This window comes from Coregonus clupeaformis, unplaced genomic scaffold (assembly GCF_020615455.1).
Source record: "Coregonus clupeaformis isolate EN_2021a unplaced genomic scaffold, ASM2061545v1 scaf0196, whole genome shotgun sequence".
NCBI lineage: Eukaryota > Metazoa > Chordata > Actinopteri > Salmoniformes > Salmonidae > Coregonus > Coregonus clupeaformis.
Window position 1 is genome coordinate 99,999 of NW_025533651.1, and position 19,275 is coordinate 119,273.

The 19,275-nt window shown below is 41.8% G+C and overlaps 1 protein-coding gene across 1 annotated transcript in view; it reads left to right on the top strand.

Annotated features, from left to right (window-relative positions):
* LOC123484102 (polypeptide N-acetylgalactosaminyltransferase 18-like) overlaps positions 1–19,275 on the top strand; it is a 95,250-nt gene that overhangs the window by 44,653 nt on the left and 31,322 nt on the right. The window contains exons 3-6 of the mRNA XM_045214089.1: positions 324–490; positions 13,364–13,547; positions 14,854–15,051; positions 15,580–15,694. Coding sequence (XP_045070024.1) covers positions 324–490; positions 13,364–13,547; positions 14,854–15,051; positions 15,580–15,694 — 664 coding nt within the window. The remainder of the gene's footprint in view (positions 1–323; positions 491–13,363; positions 13,548–14,853; positions 15,052–15,579; positions 15,695–19,275) is intronic.

The window sequence follows — 19,275 nt, forward strand, 5'->3', positions numbered from 1 at the left end:
CTCCCATAATTACCATCTCTTGTCTACCCAGTAGGTGCATAAAAGACCCTCACTCCCCCTCTCTGTCTATCTGTGGTTCTCACACAATAAAGATACATTGTGAAAAGTGTCATATCTTATCCATCTGCTGTTGGGTTTAGAAGTCTGCCAGGGACATTAACATAACAACCACCTCAACATTGAGACCACAAATTGCCCAGGCGTCTGAGAAACAGCCAGATCTTTTTAATATAGCTAGAATGTTACTGCTATGAATGTCCACTTCTCTAAACCAGGTCCATTCTTTCCACACTCCACTCACAACAGGTCTATTTTCTTCCCAGGTGTAAAAACATCACGTATCCCTCTAACCTCCCTCAAGTGAGCATCGTGTTTATCTTTGTGAACGAGGCCTTGTCCGTCATCCTGCGTTCCATCCACTCTGCAATGCACAGGACCCCCTCCCACCTCCTCAAAGAGATCATCCTGGTTGATGACAACAGTGACAACGGTGAGTATCATTAGACTGTATATAACTGAAATTACCCATGATTAAAGTGTATTGCAACAAAGTGTTTTGTCTGAAGCAGCCATAGCTTGCTCATATTTTGTTTGATTGCCTTTTCATTTGAGAACTTGAGTGGTGGTACTTTTCTTTCGCTCCTGGTGGCCTCCAGTTTATCAGTGGGAATCTTCCAATCTTAGTAATTGCCCCTTTGTTTCCTGTAGACTCTCTTTCTATAATCTAGCTCTTTAATGTCCTTAATTAGGGGATGTGCTCACTGGATTTAAAGGATAGGTGGAAGAATACTAATTAGCAGGAAAAGCAGGGAGATCTGCCTGTAGATTACCATCCGGAGAGGTAATTAAGTATTTTGAATTTATGGCCTCCCAGCTCTGTGAGCCCACTGGTTCTGAGATCTGTCTCAAACTGTGCCTGGTTTAAAAGAAGAACACCAGCTGAGCCTATGGAGTCCCACCACAAGCACACAGTCTTTTAAGACAGCGCTGCCGTATCTGTGAGCGACCTGTGTCTACTGTTACTAATGGCCACCGTCACACAGTCTGGTGTGGAGGGGAAGGCTGATTAAAGATTAAGCCAGCTGTGAGATGTAGGCAAACATCCCACTGTTGTAGAGTTTGTGCAGGACTATATCACTAAAAGTCAATAAGGCCAGCTATCAGTTGGTGCAGACTGACAGTCAGTGGGTTGGGTCAGCCAGAAGAACCTCATACTCTCCCTGCTGGGATAAGAACTCATTTAAAGATACCCCTCTTTCCTTTTCTCCCTAGTCTCTTCTCTCCTCTCTATCCTGCTGAGCACTCAACCTCCTGCACCCTTCTGCTAAACCCTAGGTACCTGAGGCACACTTTATTGCCTCAGCGAGTTGTCAGCCTCATGGGACAGTCCATTATTACCTGGGTACGGGGGGTAGGCTGAGTGCCCCTATCTGGAGATGCCATCTGTTTCCCCTAAGTGAGGTGAAAATCCAAAGGTTGTTGCCGTCCTCTCTCAGCTCAAGTGGATTACCGTGTCCCATGGAGGCTTTGATTTTATCACGTAATTGGGAGGCAGAGAGCAGCCCCTGAGGTCCCTCAGGAAAGCTAGTCACGCCGTGACATTTTGCTAATGGCATTGCAACCTGTTTGCCAGAGCATTCTGTCAGATTCACTCTGATAGATTTACCCTTATCATTATCGCCATGATTGCTAATCTTATCTCTACTAAATGTTGTCAGCCTGTTGACCCGTGGTGCTGCCGAGGCTGTTTCAGGGGGTCACCAACTAGCTGCTGTCCTCCAGCACCAGGAGCATCATAATGGGAATCTCTCTCTGCAGAGAGTTCACCTCCACCTCCACCCAGCATTAGCATGCAGGAGACACTGTGACCATTGAGGGAAAGAAGGGCCAATTTATCTGGCTGATTGGATGATGTCCCCGACCTGAGGAAGACATGTCTCCATGCCACAGGGACTCTGACAGGTGTCCAATCACCTGACTGATTGGAGGAAGGCTCAAGATTTCATAGCAAGCCAAGCAGAATTTGGAATGGCTGCCAAGGACTGCCCAGTGTTTCAACATTGTGCTACACTCTACTGTATTTAAGGATAATTGTAAACAGCAGAACTTATATTGTTTGGAATGTTGTCAGTCCTTAGTTGAACCTGTCATCTTGTGTATTTCTCTGTATTCATTTCAGCATGAGGTCATCTGACAGGGTTGTATCACAGAGTGAGTTTCTAAATGATTATCCTTACGAACAGGCAATGAGGACCCATTAGGCACATCCTAACAGACAAAGAGTAGAATATCTAAGAGGGTGTCATGCCTTGTTATCCAGCTACTCTCCATTGCAGGGAGAAAGGCTGAATATCACAGGCCTAGAGCAAGAAGCATGAAGGAGTATCCATCTTTGTCCGTCCACTCTCTCTGTCTCAGTCTCTCTCTGGTTCCGCATCATCTTCTCTCAGACTCCATACATCAGTCTACCCCTCTTTTATATCTATTTGTTTCTCTTTCGTTCGCCTTTTCTCTCTCTCTCTCTCTCTCTCTCTCTCTCTCTCTCTCTCTCTCTCTCTCTCTCTCTCTCTCTCTCTCTCTCTCTCTCTCTCTCTCTCTCTCTCTCTCTCTCTCTCTCTCTCTCTCTCTCTCTCTCTCTCTCTCTCTCTCTCTCTGTCTCTCTCTCTCTCGCTCTCTCTCTTTTCTCTTTCCATCACTCTCTCTTGGTCTGGGCAGAGTGACGAGGATTTGTTCATGTATTACATTCACAGCCCTGACAGAGTTGCCAACCCAGGCTCATTTTGAGTGATGGACGGCAGCCTCTGTGTCTCTCCAACTCCCAGCTCATAGCTACAATATATACAGAGACTTTGACTAAACAACAAGGATTGGGTCCATCCCCCGTGGATTATAAGCTCCTCAGCTATGCCCGATTTCGAAAGACACATTTTGAATATAGGAAACGGCATAATGATACAGTGAGTTCCAAAAGTATTGGGACAGTGATACATTTGTTGTTGTTTTGGCTCTGTACTCCAGCAGTTTGGATTTGAAATTATACAATGACTATGAGGTTAAAGTGCAGACTGTCAGCTTTAATTTGAGGGTATTTTCATCCATATCGGGTGAGCCGTTTAGAAATCTACAGAGGCATAAATATCAACCCCACCAAATTTCTAACCTCCCCTGTTATTGTAATGGTGAGAGGTTAGCATGTTTTGGGGGTATGATACAGTGGGGGAAAAAAGTATTTAGTCAGCCACCAATTGTGCAAGTTCTCCCACTTAAAAAGATGAGAGAGGCCTGTAATTTTCATCATAGGTACACGTCAACTATGACAGACAAATTGAGGAAAAAAAATCCTTAAAATCACATTGTAGGATTTTTAATGAATTTATTTGCAAATTATGGTGGAAAATAACTATTTGGTCACCTACAAACAAGCAAGATTTCTGGCTCTCACAGACCTGTAACAACTTCTTTAAGAGGCTCCTCTGTCCTCCACTCGTTACCTGTATTAATGGCACCTGTTTAAACTTGTTATCAGTATAAAAGACACCTGTCCACAACCTCAAACAGTCACACTCCAAACTCCACTATGGCCAAGACCAAAGACCTGTCAAAGGACACCAGAAACAAAATTCTAGACCTGCACCAGGCTGGGAAGACTGAATCTGCAATAGGTAAGCAGCTTGGTTTGAAGAAATCAACTGTGGGAGCAATTATTAGGAAATGGAAGACATACAAGACCACTGATAATCTCCCTCGATCTGGGGCTCCACGCAAGATCTCACCCCGTGGGGTCAAAATGATCACAAGAACGGTGAGCAAAAATCCCAGAACCACACGGGGGGACCTAGTGAATTACCTGCAGAGAGCTGGGACCAAAGTAACAAAGCCTACCATCAGTAACACAGTACGCCGCCAGGGACTCAAATCCTGCAGTGCCAGACGTGTCCCCCTGCTTAAGCCAGTACATGTCCAGGCCCGTCTGAAGTTTGCTAGAGTGCATTTGGATGATCCAGAAGAGGATTGGGAGAATGTCATATGGTCAGATGAAACCAAAATATAACTTTTTGGTAAAAACTCAACTCGTCGTGTTTGGAGGACAAAGAATGCTGAGTTGCATCCAAAGAACACCATACCTACTGTGAAGCATGGGGGTGGAAACATCATGCTTTGGGGCTGTTTTTCTGCAAAGGGACCAGGACGACTGATCCGTGTAAAGGAAAGAATGAATGGGGCCATGTATCGTGAGATTTTGAGTGAAAACCTCCTTCCATCAGCAAGGGCATTGAAGATGAAACGTGGCTTGGTCTTTCAACATGACAATGATCCCAAACACACCACCCGGCAACGAAGGAGTGGCTTCGTAAGAAGCATTTCAAGGTCCTGGAGTGGCCTAGCCAGTCTCCAGATCTCAACCCCATAGAAAATCTTTGGAGGGAGTTGAAAGTCCGTGTTGCCCAACGACAGCCCCAAAACATCACTGCTCTAGAGGAGATCTGCATGGAGGAATGGGCCAAAATACCAGCAACAGTGTGTGAAAACCTTGTGAAAACTTACAGAAAACGTTTGACCTGTGTCATTGCCAACAAAGGGTATATAACCAAGTATTGAGAAACTTTTGTTATTGACCAAATACTTATTTTCCACCATAATTTGCAAATAAATTCATTAAAAATCCTACAATGTGATTTTCTGGAAAAAAATTCTCATTTTGTCTGTCATAGTTGACGTGTACCTATGATTAAAATTACAGGCCTCTCTCATCTTTTTAAGTGGGAGAACTTGCACAATTGGTGGCTGACTAAATACTTTTTTCCCCCACTGTATTTGTGCATCTCTAACTTTCTCACTCATCATTATTCACAATTCATTCAGGACAGTCCGTAGTCATGGTGGCATCCACGTTAATGTAGAAGTGTTTAGAAACATATTATATTCTTATTTACAATAAAAGTGACTCCAAAATGACACAATACATGATTTACCATTCATTTCTATTGTGCACAAAATAATCTAAAAAATATATATATATAAAAAATGCATCCAACAACTTTGTAGAGTCACAAGCTTGATGTAATCATTGCGTGCTAGGAAAATGGGACCAAATACTAAACATTTGTCTACTTTAATAAACATATACACTACCAGTCAAAAGTTTGGACACACCTACTCATTCAAGGGGTTTTCTTAATTTTTACTATTTTTTACATTGTAGAACAATAGTGAAGACATCAAAACTATGAAATAACACATATGGAATCATGTAGTAACCAAAAAAGTGTTAAACAAATCAAAATATATTTTATATTTGAGATTCTTCAAAGTAGCCACCCTTTGCCTTGATGACAGCTTTGCACACTCTTGGAATTCTCTCAACCAGCTTCATGAGGTAGTCACCTGGAATGCATTTCAATTAACATGTGTGCCTTCTTAAAAGTTAATTTGTGGAATTTCTTTCCTTCTTAATGCATTTGAGCCAATCAGTTGTGTTGTGACAAGGTAGCCCTATTTGGTAAAAGACCAAGTCCATATTATGGCAAGAACAGCTCAAATAAGCAAAGAGAAATGACAGTCCATCATTACTTTAAGACAGTCAATACGGAACATTTCAAGAACTTTGAAAGTTTCTTCAAGTGCAGTCGCAAAAACCATCAAGTGCTATGATGAAACTGGCTCTCATGAGGACCACAACAGGAATGGAAGACCCAGAGTTACCTCTGCTGCAGAGGATAAGTTCATTAGAGTTACCAGCCTCAGAAATTGCAACCCAAATAAATGCTTCACAGAGTTCAAGTCACAGACACATCTCAACATCAACTGTTCAGAGGGGACTGTGTGAATCAGGCCTTCATGGTCGAATTGCTGCAAAGAAACCACTACTAAAGGACACAAGCAATGGACATTAGACTGGTGGAAATTTGTCCTTTGGTCTGGAGTCCAAATTGGAGATTTTTGGTTCCAACCACCGTGTCTTTGTGAGACGCGGTGTGGGTGAATGGATGATCTCCGCATGTGTAGTTCCTACCGTAAAGGTAGGAGGAGGTGTTATGGTGTAAGTGTGCTTTGCTTGTGACACTGTCTGTGATCTATTTAGAATTCAAGGCACACTTAACCAGCATGGCTACATTTACATTTACATTTACATTTTTGTCATTTAGCAGACGCTCTTATCCACAGCATTCTGCAGCGATACGCCATCCCATCTGGTTTGGGCTTAGTGGGACTATCATTTGTTTTTCAACAGGACAATGACCCAACACACCTCCAGGCTGTGTAAGGGCTATTTTACCAAGAAGGTGAGTGATGGAGTGCTGCATCAGATGACCTGACCTCCACAATCCGCCGACCTCAACCCAATTGCTATGGTTTGGGATGAGTCGGATGGCAGAGTGAAGGAAAAGCAGCTAACAAGTGCTAAGCATATGTGGGAACTGCTTCAAGACTGTTGGAAAATAATTCCAGGTGAAGCTGGTTGAGAGAATGCCAAGAGTGTGCAAAGCTGTCATCAAGGCAAAGGGTGGCTATTTGAAGAATCTCAAATATAAAATATAATTTGATTTGTTTAACACTTTTCTGGTTACTACATGATTCCATATGTGTTATTTCATAGTGTTGATGTCTTCGCTATTATTCTACAATGTAGAAAATAGTAAAAATAAAGAAAAACCCTTGAATGAGTAGGTGTGTCCAAACTCTTGACAGTACTGTAAGTGAATTTGTCCCAATACTTTTGTTCCCCTAAAATGGGGGGACTATGCACAAAAAGTGCTGTAATTTCTAAACGGTTCACTCGATATGGATGAAAATACCCTCAAATTGTTTGACCAGCCGGGATGTCCTTGTCCCATCGAGCTCTAGCGACTCCTTGTGGGAGCCGGGCGCATGCACGCTGACTTCTGTCACCAGTTGTACGGTGTTTCCTCCGACACATTGGTGCGGCTAGCTTCCAGGTTAAGCGAGCAGTGTGTCAAAAAGCAGTACGGCTTGGCTGGGTTGTGTTTCGGAGGATGCAGCGATGGGACAAGACTGTAACTACCAATTGGATATCACGAAATTGGGGAGAAAAAGGGGTAAAAAAATGAAAAATAAAACTGCACTTTAACGTCACGGTTATTGTATCATTTAAAATCTAAAGTGCTGGAGTACAGAGCCAAAACAACAACAAAATTGTCACTGTCCCAATACTTTTGGAGCTCACCGTATATCATCACCTATTCATCATGCTTCTTATACAGATGTAGGATCTTAATTTGAGCCAGTTTGCTACAGCAGGAAAATAATCCTGCAGCAACAGGAAATGTGAATTATTTTGTGTGTTATAATTAATGGACATTTTTGTAGGGGTTAATAATTTTTCGTAAGGGAAAATCAAGTCTGAAATTTCAAAGTGGAATTTACAAACTTCAGAAAACTTTTTAACCTCAAATACACTACACGTTTGAAAGGAAAGTTATCCTGCAACAGGGTGATCAAATTAAGATCCTACATCTGTACTGTGCATTTGCTTTTATAACAACCTATTATGTCCATGATTCTGCAGTTGTCTTCATTAGCTTTTTCCACATATTTACAAAATGGAATAATCTTTATGAAAGGAACTTTGAATCTATATGAAAAACACTTTGCACTTGATGACTTTACAATAAGAGAGGATGTTGCAGTTTTGTACAGCTGGGTATTCCCACAGCTCTAGCTGTATAACTGTGCCTATTACATTCAAACATGAGAATTTCTTAGGAAGCTTCAGTTAGGATATCAGTCATAAAAGATTTATGTTCTTGGTCATCAGCCGTTCCCAGGGTAATGAACTTGTAACTCCATGTGCTTTATTATGATTAATTAGAAACCATTACACTTCATCATTCTTTTTCTCAATTCACACACATCTGAATCTCTTAATTATTAATTGTATAAAACAAATGACTAAATGAGTTAATGCGGCTGATGAAAAGTCATCAGCACGTGCCCATAAGGTGCCAATTGCTTTCCTGAGGAGACAGATAAAGGGAATGATCTGAACAGAGCATGTCATTTAGCTACTCCCCATTCCATTACTGAACTGATATGTGCCACTCTGAAAGCATTAACACAATTTGTGAAACATCTAGCAGCTTGTAACCAACGCTCATTTTCTGAAATAGAACAGCACCACCATTCACAGCACGTCCAGTTGGGCTATTGAACTTTCCCCAATGATCGATGAGGGACACATTTTGCTCAAGGATAAACCAAACACTAGTGTGCTCAGCCAAACAGAACAACTATTTCAAGGGCAAGGTGTTGTGCTTCAAGGCAGCAAAAAAGGTTTTCTCAGAACACAATCTACTTGACCTGAACTGCATGGGATGGAGTGGTTATTAGAAACAATTGTAACCATTGTATTATAAAATAATCTAATTCAATCATGTAGGATTCATATACTCCACATATCATTCTTATATTTGCTGGAAAATGTGTTCTGTCCTTGAAAACACAAGTCTCTTAGGTCTAGTAGAGACCTCATGCTTTTTTATTCAGTGAGATTCTATAGTACTTAGAGTTTCACTCCCTCAGACAATGTTTAGTATGCTGCTGTTCACTATGGGAGAAGATTAGAATGGAGACTGCTGCTTGAGGGGAACTACAGCTGCATTATGGGAAACAATGAGGAAGCAAAATGGCCAAGTAGAGCTAACACTCTCCAATCTCTACTTACCTCTCCTTGGGTTGTAATGAAATCAATGCCTCTTTGAGTATAATGACACTCAATGCTTTCCCTCTGAACAGGATGGCCATCAAAGTGTCTTATAAAGCCTTGAGAGTTGATAGCTGTGCAGTGTCTACCCAGAATACCACAATTGGTTCTGTGAAAGTTCCCAGAACATTTGTTAGGGTGCGGCAAATGTTCTCATAACATAAACACTGTCCAGTTGTGCTGATGATTATACAATGTTTGTATAAAACATTCGCCTGATGTTGCAAGAACGTTCCCAGAACACATTGTCTTTTTGTATTATTACCTAACTTGGAAACCTAATGAGAATGTTTGGGGAATGTTCTGTGGTGGTTGTTACAGATGTTGTGCACAACATTTTAGTGAATGTTAGGAGAACATTCCAAGGATATTTCATTTAAAACATTTGCTGAAGAAAAACAAAATGTTGTTATCAAAAACAATATTTGAATGAATGCTTTTGGGATGTTATCATCCTAATGTTAGATAAAACCCTAACTAGAACTTAATGAGAATCTTAGCTAATGTTCTAGGAATGTTCCCAGTTTGCTGGGTAGCTACAAATGCTTTCTCATAAAGGTTCTTCAGTCTATCTCGGTGGAGCGCAATCCCCATAGCTGTGTGCTGTACTGAGTGTACTGACTGAAAGGGAACCACCCAAAAAAATGTTGGTAGGGAGGCAGATTCCTCTTGTCCTGTCTGGTCATTCTGTCCCATTCTCTGTGGATCCATTAGTGTTTACAGTAAGTCATTACTCCCAGGTGGACTGTTTGGTGTGGTGTTACACATGGTGAAATGTGTGATTATTGGATTATGGCTGCCAGCCATACACAGCACAGTAGCTGTAGTGTTTAGGGGTCCCTCTGTTCCTGGCCTGTAGTCATACCATCTGGTGAACACTGTGAGAGATGACTGATGGCACGTCAGATGCAAACAAGCAGGTGCCTGGTGGGGGTGTGCAAAGTCATTTACCACATCTCTCTACTTTATAATGATGCAGCAGAACGCTGAGACTTAAACAAGGGCACTTTGGAAGAGTCTAACTAACTGTATCTTCTTTATACTGTAGGCATTTCTCTGGAGGTTTACACAACACAGGTCATTAAAGTGTATTTAATATTCTTTGTAATTGACTGAAACCTTTGGATTGGCTGGCATTTCATTGGCTGCTATTCCCCAATGTGTGATTACTCTGAATGTAAAGAGTTCCTGTCCTGTAGAGTGAATTGTAATGTCTCAGGTTTTTAAGTCAGTGGTACCTCAGAGTTCCAGTTAGCACACAGGTGAAACAACTATCTGTCTGCTGACATCAGTTGATATCAGGTGGTTGACCTCATGTTTCCTTCAGTTGGAGACTTGGCTTGACATAATGTTGATTAGCAGCCCTTTACACTCGTACCCGTATACGAGTTGAAAATGGCAGATTTGGACACTGATAAGCTCCTTAATTGGAACGCAGTGGCTGCACAGTAGCATGACGTCAGAGCTCAGGGTCTTCACAGCTCATTATTACATTTTAGTCATTTAGCAGACGCTCTTATCCAGAGCGACTTACATTTTCATACTGGCCCCCCGTGGGAAACGAACCCACAACCCTGGCGTTGCAAGCGCCATGCTCTACCAACTGAGCTACAGGGGACTATTATGGGTTTTGAATGACTTCCGTTCTGAACTTGAGCACCGCGCGCGACAATACGTTTTCTTTTCTCATTGACGAAAGTTGAAGGAGAGGCAGCGCGACGACATTTCAGTTTACATAATATGTATATTCACTTTTCAATTCACATTAGCAACGGAACGTCATGTGCTGCAAGAGAGTTCGGCGCTCGGTAATGGACATTTACCGTAAATATTCCTATGAACTATCCCAGTAGGCTATAGCCACAACCAGTATTCTTCAACGATGCAAGCGACTTTTCATCTTAACCAGATTACATGTTTGAAAAATGTAACCAAACCACATTACACTCTTGAATAATGCAACAATTCACAAGCATGTGCAAACAATAAGTTGGGCCAGTAACCGAAAGGTCGCTGGTTCGAAACTTCGAGCCGGCAAGGTGGAAAAATCTGCAGTTCTGCCCTTAAGCAAGGCAGTTAACCCCCAACAAAACTGCTCCCCGGGCGACGATGACGTGGAAGTTGATGAAGTCAGCCCCCCGCACCGCACTGACTCATGCATTCAGTTGTGCAACTGACTAGGTATCGCCTTTCCCTACACATTACATTTTAGCTTCAAGACATAAGCACAGTTGCTAACAGCATGTCTTTATCAAGTAACTTTAGCCTATCAAAAATTAACAATAAGGCCTACTACCCCTCTCATACAAATATAAATGTACAGTAGGCTACCTTACAACATTGTCAGGCTTCATTTTTATCAATATCATGCAAATAATGTGGCCTACATGTGATAAAATGCCTCTAGGCCAGTTTAGGACTTTAATGTTGAAAGTGTTTAGTGAGAATTGCAACTGTTTGGATTGAATGTAAATAATTGTATTTGTGGTGTTTGAAGCTGTAGTGTTGATTCTGTAATTTGTAGTTTTATTTTGTATTACATTTTTATTGATCATTTTGAATTGTTGTATTGCTGACCTTTTTGTATGATCTAGTATTGACATTATTTATTTTGGTGGTGGGGATGGGCTTCCATAGTTTTACGCGGCTCAGTGCAGTCGGCAATTTCAGAATGTAACAGGCAATATCAGGTAAAAACGAAATAAAATAAGTCTAAAATATTAGGAAAATGTCTATACATTTCAGCGGTTTCAAAATTATTGCTCTGCTATTACCATTTATACTGTAGGAGTGTTGGGCTGAACGAGACAATTCTGTTCACACTGCCCTGCTTCAAGGGGGGCAGCTGTCGGGCGAGTGTCGTGCGATACCTCCGAAGGTAGCGGTAGAGCTGTAGAAAGTTCGCAAGTTCACATTATTAAAAACAGTATAGCCAAGGGTATTCTCTCGAAACATCTAGAGAATCTGTCGTAGTGTGAAAAGGGTCAAAGTTGCTCCCACCACTAACGCAAATTAGGCAACTTTTGCAGCTTTTTTGTTGTTTGAGTGAGGGAAATGGTGTATATTACGAGGACTGTGTATTTTGAAAGATGAGATGTTGAGGATTATAATAAATACCACTTTGCTGTCATACAAGCAAGTCAAATGTGCACTTGACATTTACATATCATAAAACGAATGTAATATACAGTGGTTTATGATCACTATGTTTAATGTACAGTTACAAGATGCCATGCCGTTATACCCAGGGGTGTGCTAAACAGAATGAGCCTGTGTTTGTTGTATTGAGAAGAAAATATTTCCACAGACCACACATCTGAATGCACATCTGAATGCACTCATGACTCACAAAAATTACAATCTGCTTCTCTGAATTGCCTTGTGAAAGCCTAACACTGTAAGATAATATTTTATAATTTAGCTAGTCATGTTGGCAATAGAACAAGCTTTCAAATTATGTCCACCTGACCCAGATTGATTTGTAATGGACTGTGTTTAGATTGAGTAAACAACAGCAATATTTGTGTAAAGGCGGGGATGTAGGGCTGTGTTCCAAAAATATATATATAACAAGTGCGCTTGCTCTAGATCCTCAACGGCACAGCTAGGAAAGCTAATAAAAAACACCTTATAGTTGAAGACTTCTTTGCATCATAAAAGTGCATTGAAATAACTTAGGAACTGTGCACACTTTGGGAAGGTGTGTGGCCATTTTGGTTTTATGTTGCACCTACCCCAAATTTGCCACGAATATTCTTATCATGTTACTGAATGTATCCATAGTATTTTCAGATTTCGTTATCAACAAATGTGGCAAAAAGCACAGTAAATGTAAAATGCACAAAATCAACAGTGTAATGTTTGGATTCAGCCTTGTGTCAGGTGAACTGTTGTGTCCTCACCTTTAGTCTAATAATGTTCCCATAATCTCCAAACTGTTCCCTTTTAATTGCTACCATGGTTATGCATTCAGTATGCTTTCCATATTTCTTCTGGAAGAAACGTTTTAACTTAGCCCTATACATATAGGCCAATTCCCATGAGTGTAATGGGTTAAGTCTTTGGTTGACCCCTATAGCAACACTTAAAAAGCCTGTGGCACTATGCCACCATCTTTATTTAGGCCTATTCATTTGCATAAACCTACAGTTTGCATGACTCAAAAGTATAATATTGAACTGATGATGTAGTGACTTGATGGTTAGTCGAAAAGGTATTGAGGCCAAAAGCACACCAACTGTGCCCAATTCCTGCTTTTACTTTCATGCTTTTGATAGAATTGCAGCCTGATTCTTCAGGATTGCAATATCCCCTCATGTACAGCAAGCCCTATGGAGACCTACAACTGGAGGCAAGTTCTTCGGTCTAGTGATCAAAGCAGTGGAGCATGAGTGCTTTTGGCTTCCTCCCCCTACCCTTAAATACCCCAAGGTGGATAAGATGGAGTCTATGGGGTGTGGTGTAGGCTATGTATTATCAGTAGCAGCTCTTACTTACCTCACCAGAGATTATGAGGAAACTCAAGGTTTAATACATTATTAACCTGTGTGTGTGTGCATATGCTTGTGTGCGTGTGATTCTGTGTGTGTGTGCGTAAATCGTGTGTGTTTGCGTGTATTCATGCAGCGTTTGTGTCTTTAGACGAGCTGAAGGAGAAGCTACAGGACTTTGTGTCTGAGACCAACAGCCAGCGGCCCGGCTTCATCAAGGTGGTGCGCCATGATAAGCAGGAGGGTCTGATCCGCTCCAGGGTGAGTGGGTGGAGGGCGGCCACCGCTCCGGTTGTGGCCCTGTTCGACGCCCACGTGGAGTTCAACATAGGCTGGTGAGTCACATGACATACACACATAGTACATTAACACACTTCAATACACTGATTTGTGAATCATATGGATTCTCAGCTACAGCACTCTATGGCCATGCTCAAAGCCACATTTGATTGAAGACTATTGCCTCCTGAGATATAGCTAAGAGTTGCCAGTGTGTTGACATGGCATGTTGTCTATGATGACAGTGTGTCAGGAAGTGTGTGAGGCCTACTGTAGGCCCTACCCATACTTCCCTGAGGTACAGCGATCATTTATCTGACAGTGTTCTCATACTGTCTAATTGTGGTCTCAACAGCCTGACCCAAATCTGTCAGGGGGTTTGAACAGCATCCAAAATATTTCTGTTTTCAATCTGTGCTGATTCGGTATTAAACCTACATAGCACAAATTGCATCCCTCAGGAATGCTTTTACCTAGATGTGCACTTGCTACAGGCTGATTCATTGTTTCAGTCTGAATACTTGGCAGGAGCGCCTACGCACATGGTTTGTTCAGAATACAATAGATTCATTTTCCAACTGAGCTTCTGGCTTCTACAAACAAATCTGTTTTTATTGTCACATACTAGATAGGTACAGTGAAATGTGTTGTTTTACAGGGTCAGCCATAGTAGTACAGCATCCTTGGAGCAAACTAGGGTTAAGTGCCTTGCTCAAGGGCACATCAACAGATTTGTCACTTTCTCGGCTCAGGTATTACGAACTAGTTACCTTTCGGTTACTGGCCCAATGCTCTAACCGCTAGGCTACCTGCCACCCTGTCACTACCTGTAACTATCGATATGTGGCTAATCCAAGCCACTACTGAGCATGATTGCACAATTATTGTATACTGTTTGCATTGGTTTTTGTGCTCATTTGGAGAAGTATGAATCATTAACACATCTATGCTCTATTCTCACATTGCTGTTTTCCCAGTGGCTTATATTTTACATATACATTTTTGTCATTTAGCAGACGCTCTTATCCAGAGTGACTTATAATTAGTGCATTCATCTTAAGATAGCTGGGTGAGACAACCACATATCACAGTCGTAGCAAGTACATTTTTCCTCAATAAAGTAGTTATCAGCAAAGTCAGTGCTAGTATGAAAATACAGACATTTGTATATTTTTAATTTTTTGGACCCTTAGTTACAATGGACACTGGATCTTTTTTAGGAGTTGTTACAGAAGGCTAATTGCAGAGTTTGTACACCCTTTTTATATATTGCACATGGTCCTCATTTACATGTGTGGGGTAGGTAATTGAGATAGCTTCTCATGTACTCAATCTTAATTGCGTTCTACTATGTGTTTGAAGGGCTGAGCCTGTTCTCATGAGAATTCAGGAGGACAGAACACGCATTATCTCTCCGTCATTTGATAACATCAAATACGACACATTTGAGATTGAAGAGTACCCACTGTCTGCTCAGGGCTTCGACTGGGAGCTGTGGTGCCGCTACCTCAACCCACCCAAGTCCTGGTGGCACCAGGCCAACAACAGCGCTCCTATTAGGTAGGTAGAAATATGGGGACTTATGAATATATAGCTTCTTTCAGCGCTTTTGTATGCAGGCAGAATGTTATGGTTGCCGTTGTTTCATAACACCTGTTAAAACATGCAGTGTGTTTTCTGATTTACAAGGCAAATGCATACATACGGTATAAATGCCAATTAAGCATCCAGATGTATTAGAATATACTGTAAGTCATGTGAACACAATATTATTTTGATTGATTGATTGATTGATTTTATTTTGGGTAAAACAATTTGTACAGTTAAAAAAATGCAATATTTAAGTACAAGATACTGAGAGGATGACACATGAAAGCGTAAAATCACTTATTTCCAATGTGGTCCTCCAATGGTCCTCGTGTAGGACAAAAACAGGACATAACACACAGGAAAATACATTGAAATACACATTGATTGATTAATTTGTTCATGCCTCCAAGTTATTTTTCTTTAGCTCAGCAAAGTATCCAGTAGGTAGACTAACACATGTATATTAATTTTGTATCTACTCTATGTGTGATGGTGTAGGAGCCCTTCTCTGATTGGCTGCTTCGTGGTGGACAGGCTGTACTTTGAGGAGATTGGCCTGCTTGACGAGGGGATGGAGGTGTATGGGGGCGAGAACGTGGAGCTGGGGGTCAGGGTGAGTAATGAAGCCTCCTCCAGCAGGCACAGAGCATCGTTAATTTAGGTAATGGCTCTGATCCTGGAGAATTAACAGCGATAATGACCCACACTGTTTTTGGCAGCCCTACCTTTAGAGTTTGGCCTCCCTCTACTTTTTATGTAAAGTGGTTACTTGATTAACTTCATAAGTGTCGTCTGGCTCAAAGCGTTGTGCAGTCTGTAATTTCAACATATTAACAATGTGTAGTAAAAGGACTAGGAGGAGTTATTCCACCCCAAACTCATTTACATTTTTTATATTTCAGTCTTTAAAGGTCCCCTTATTTCTTAGCAAAGAAAGATATGTCCGGTTTAAATCAACACCTTTATACACTTCAAAGACTGCTTTGGGTTGAGCCAGTTATATTATAGTCATATTTCCAGACTGTCGAGCATACAGTGCCTTGCAAAAGTATTCATCCCCCTTGGTGTTTTTCCTATTTTGTTGCATTACAACCTGTAATTTAAATTGATTTTATTTGGATTTCATGTAATGCACATACACAAAATAGTCCAAATTGGTGAAGTGAAAAAAATAACTTGTTTAAAAAAATTCTAAAAAATAAATAACGGAAAAATGGTGTGTGCATATGTATTCACCCCCTTTGCTATGAAGCCCCTAAATAAGATCTGGTGCAACCAATTACCTTCAGAAGTCACCTAATTAGTTAAATAAAGTCCACCTGTGTGCAATCTAAGTGTCACATGATCTGTCACATGATCTCAGTATATATACACCTGTTCTAAAAGGCCCCAGAGTCTGCAACACCACTAAACAAGGGGCACCAACAAGCAAGCGGCACCATGAAGACCAAGGAGCTCTCCAAACAAGTCAGGGACAAAGTTGTGGAGAAGTACAGGTCAGGGTTGGGTTATAAAAAAATATCAGAAACTTTGAACATCCCACGGAGCACCATTAAATCCATTATTAAAAAATTGAAAGAAAATGGCACCATAACAAACCTGCCAAGAGAGGGCCGCCCACCAAAACTCACGGACCAGGTAAGGAGGGCATTAATCAGAGAGGCAACAAAGAGCCCAAAGATAACCCTGAAGGAGCTGCAAAGCTCCACAGCGGAGGTTAGAGTATCTGTCCATAGGACCACTTTAAGCAGTACACGCCACAGAGCTGGGCTTTACGGAAGAGTGGCCAGAAAAAAGCCATTGCTTAAAGAAGAAAATAAGCAAACACGTTTGGTGTTCACCAAAAGCCATGTGGGAGACTTCCCAAACATATGGAAGAAGGTACTCTGGTCAGATGAGACTAAAATTGAGCTTTTTGGCCATCAAGGAAAACCCTATGTCTGGCGCATACCCAACACCTCTCATCACCCCGAGAACACCATCCCCACAGTGAAGCATGGTGGTGGCAGCATCATCCTGTGGAGATGTTTTTCATCGGCATGGACTGGGAAACTGGTCAGAATTGAAGGAATGATGGATGGCGCTAAATACAGGGAAATTCTTGAGGTAAACCTGTTTCAGTCTTCCAGAGATTTGAGACTGGGACGGAGGTTCACCTTCCAGCAGGACAATGACCCTAAGCATACTGCTAAAGCAACACTCGAGTGGTTTAAGAGGAAACATTTAAATGTCTTGGAATGGCCTAGTCAAAGCCCAGACCTCAATCCAATTGAGAATCTGTGGTATTACTTAAAGATTGCTGTACACCAGCGGAACCCATCCAACTTGAAGGAGCTGGAGCAGTTTTGCCTGGAAGAATGGGCAAAAATCCCAGTGGCTAGATGTGCCAAGCTTATAGAGACATACCCCAAAAGAATTGCAGCTGTAATTGCTGCAAAAGGTGGCTCTACAAAGTATTGACTTTGGGGGGGTGAATAGTTATGCACGCTCAAGTTTTTTTGTCTTATTTCTTGTTTGTTTCACAATAAAACATATTTTTCATCTTCAAAGTGGTAGGCATGTTGAGTAAATCAAATTATACAAACCCCCCAAAAAATCTATTTTAATTCCAGGTTGTTAGGCAACAAAATATGAAAAATGCCAAGGGGGGTGAATACTTTCGCAAGCCACTTTACCTCCAGTCAAGTATATCCCCTGTATGTGTGAGTGACGGTCCATTCCCCTGCATCAAGTCTGTCTCCGAGGCAGAGTCAGTGTGATCTCAGCAGTACAATGAGCAGATGGGCCAGAGGAGGCACGACTTCCCCAGGGACGTCTAATAATAACCCTGTTACACTCACTGTACATATACCGCCACTAATACAACAATCAACTCCAACAATAATACCCAGAGACAGGGGACAAACACAGTCTTCCTCCAGCTGTACTCTGTAGATTACAGTGCAGCCACAGACAGAGACAGAGAGAGAGAGAGGGCTTACCATGTGATGCCAACGTGGGGAAATATCCATCCTCGGTAATGACAGAGATGTAATCATCAGCCACTCTTTAGGAAAGAGGAGGAGATTAGTCCCGTAAGTCATTTTCCTCCAAAAAAATGCTTTTAGGATTTGGGGCTTGATAATGGCCACGCTGATTGCTTTATGCTGAAGACATTGGTGATTCTATCACCTACATAATACATCAGTGTCCTGCATACCGCTATGTACAAGTAGTTGATGAATAATTTCAGTTAACTCTACCTCTAAAAATAGAGACAAAGGAAATATGTGCCTCCGGATGTGCTGCTTGTGCCCCGTGCTGTTTTAATGGCTGGGGTCTTTAGCTGGACAGTCCTATAGGAAGTGACCCCTGGTCCCTGGTTGTAGGGTTAATGTGGCGTAGCCTGCAGCCCTGTTCTGTGTCCTGGCTGTGTGGGACTGATGGGAGACGGTCTGACAGAAGGTGATGCAGTGAACTGAGAGCTGCAGGACTGGAGCCCATAGAGACCCTGGCACTGGCCCCAGATCAGCAACTCCACTGAGCTCCAGCAGGGCTGGTCTGCTGCAGCATATTGATCCTTCCTGCAGACCACCTGCCTGCACACACTCTGGCTGACACCAGAACAGCACTAAGGGACACTCACAGAGATACTCACACACGAAGCCAACACTGCTGCACAGCGCAGGGGACCTCTCTGGTCCAGGCTTGCGCTTAATCTGTAGGAGGATGTCCTGGGTGTATCAGGGTGACAGCTGCACCATCTTCACATTCTGTCACTGGAAGACAATATACAAGGATCATGAAATGTCATGTGAATGGCATTTACAGTGAATAGTGTTCATTTATTTATTGTATGTGTCAGAGTTTTAACATAACTGTCCCTTGTGTGTTGCTTTAGCTTGCAGAATGTGTTGCTAGGGAATGTGTTGTTGGAGATAGAGGGCACAACATGTTTATGTCCTTTCTGATGAAAAACGGCCAAATCTCAAATATATTTCTGAAAGATAATCCCTCAAGTCTAATTCGGTAATAAAACACAAAGCAGAGATTTACTTTGTTGTGCTAGAGGGTGAGAATTAGGGTTGAATATTTTCCCGGTATTTTCCATCCTGAGAATAAATCACTTTTCTCCCGGGTAAACCGGTATTTCCCGCCAAAACAGGAAGTGTCATTCAAAAGCATTATAATGTAACGCAGACGCTGGGAGACGAG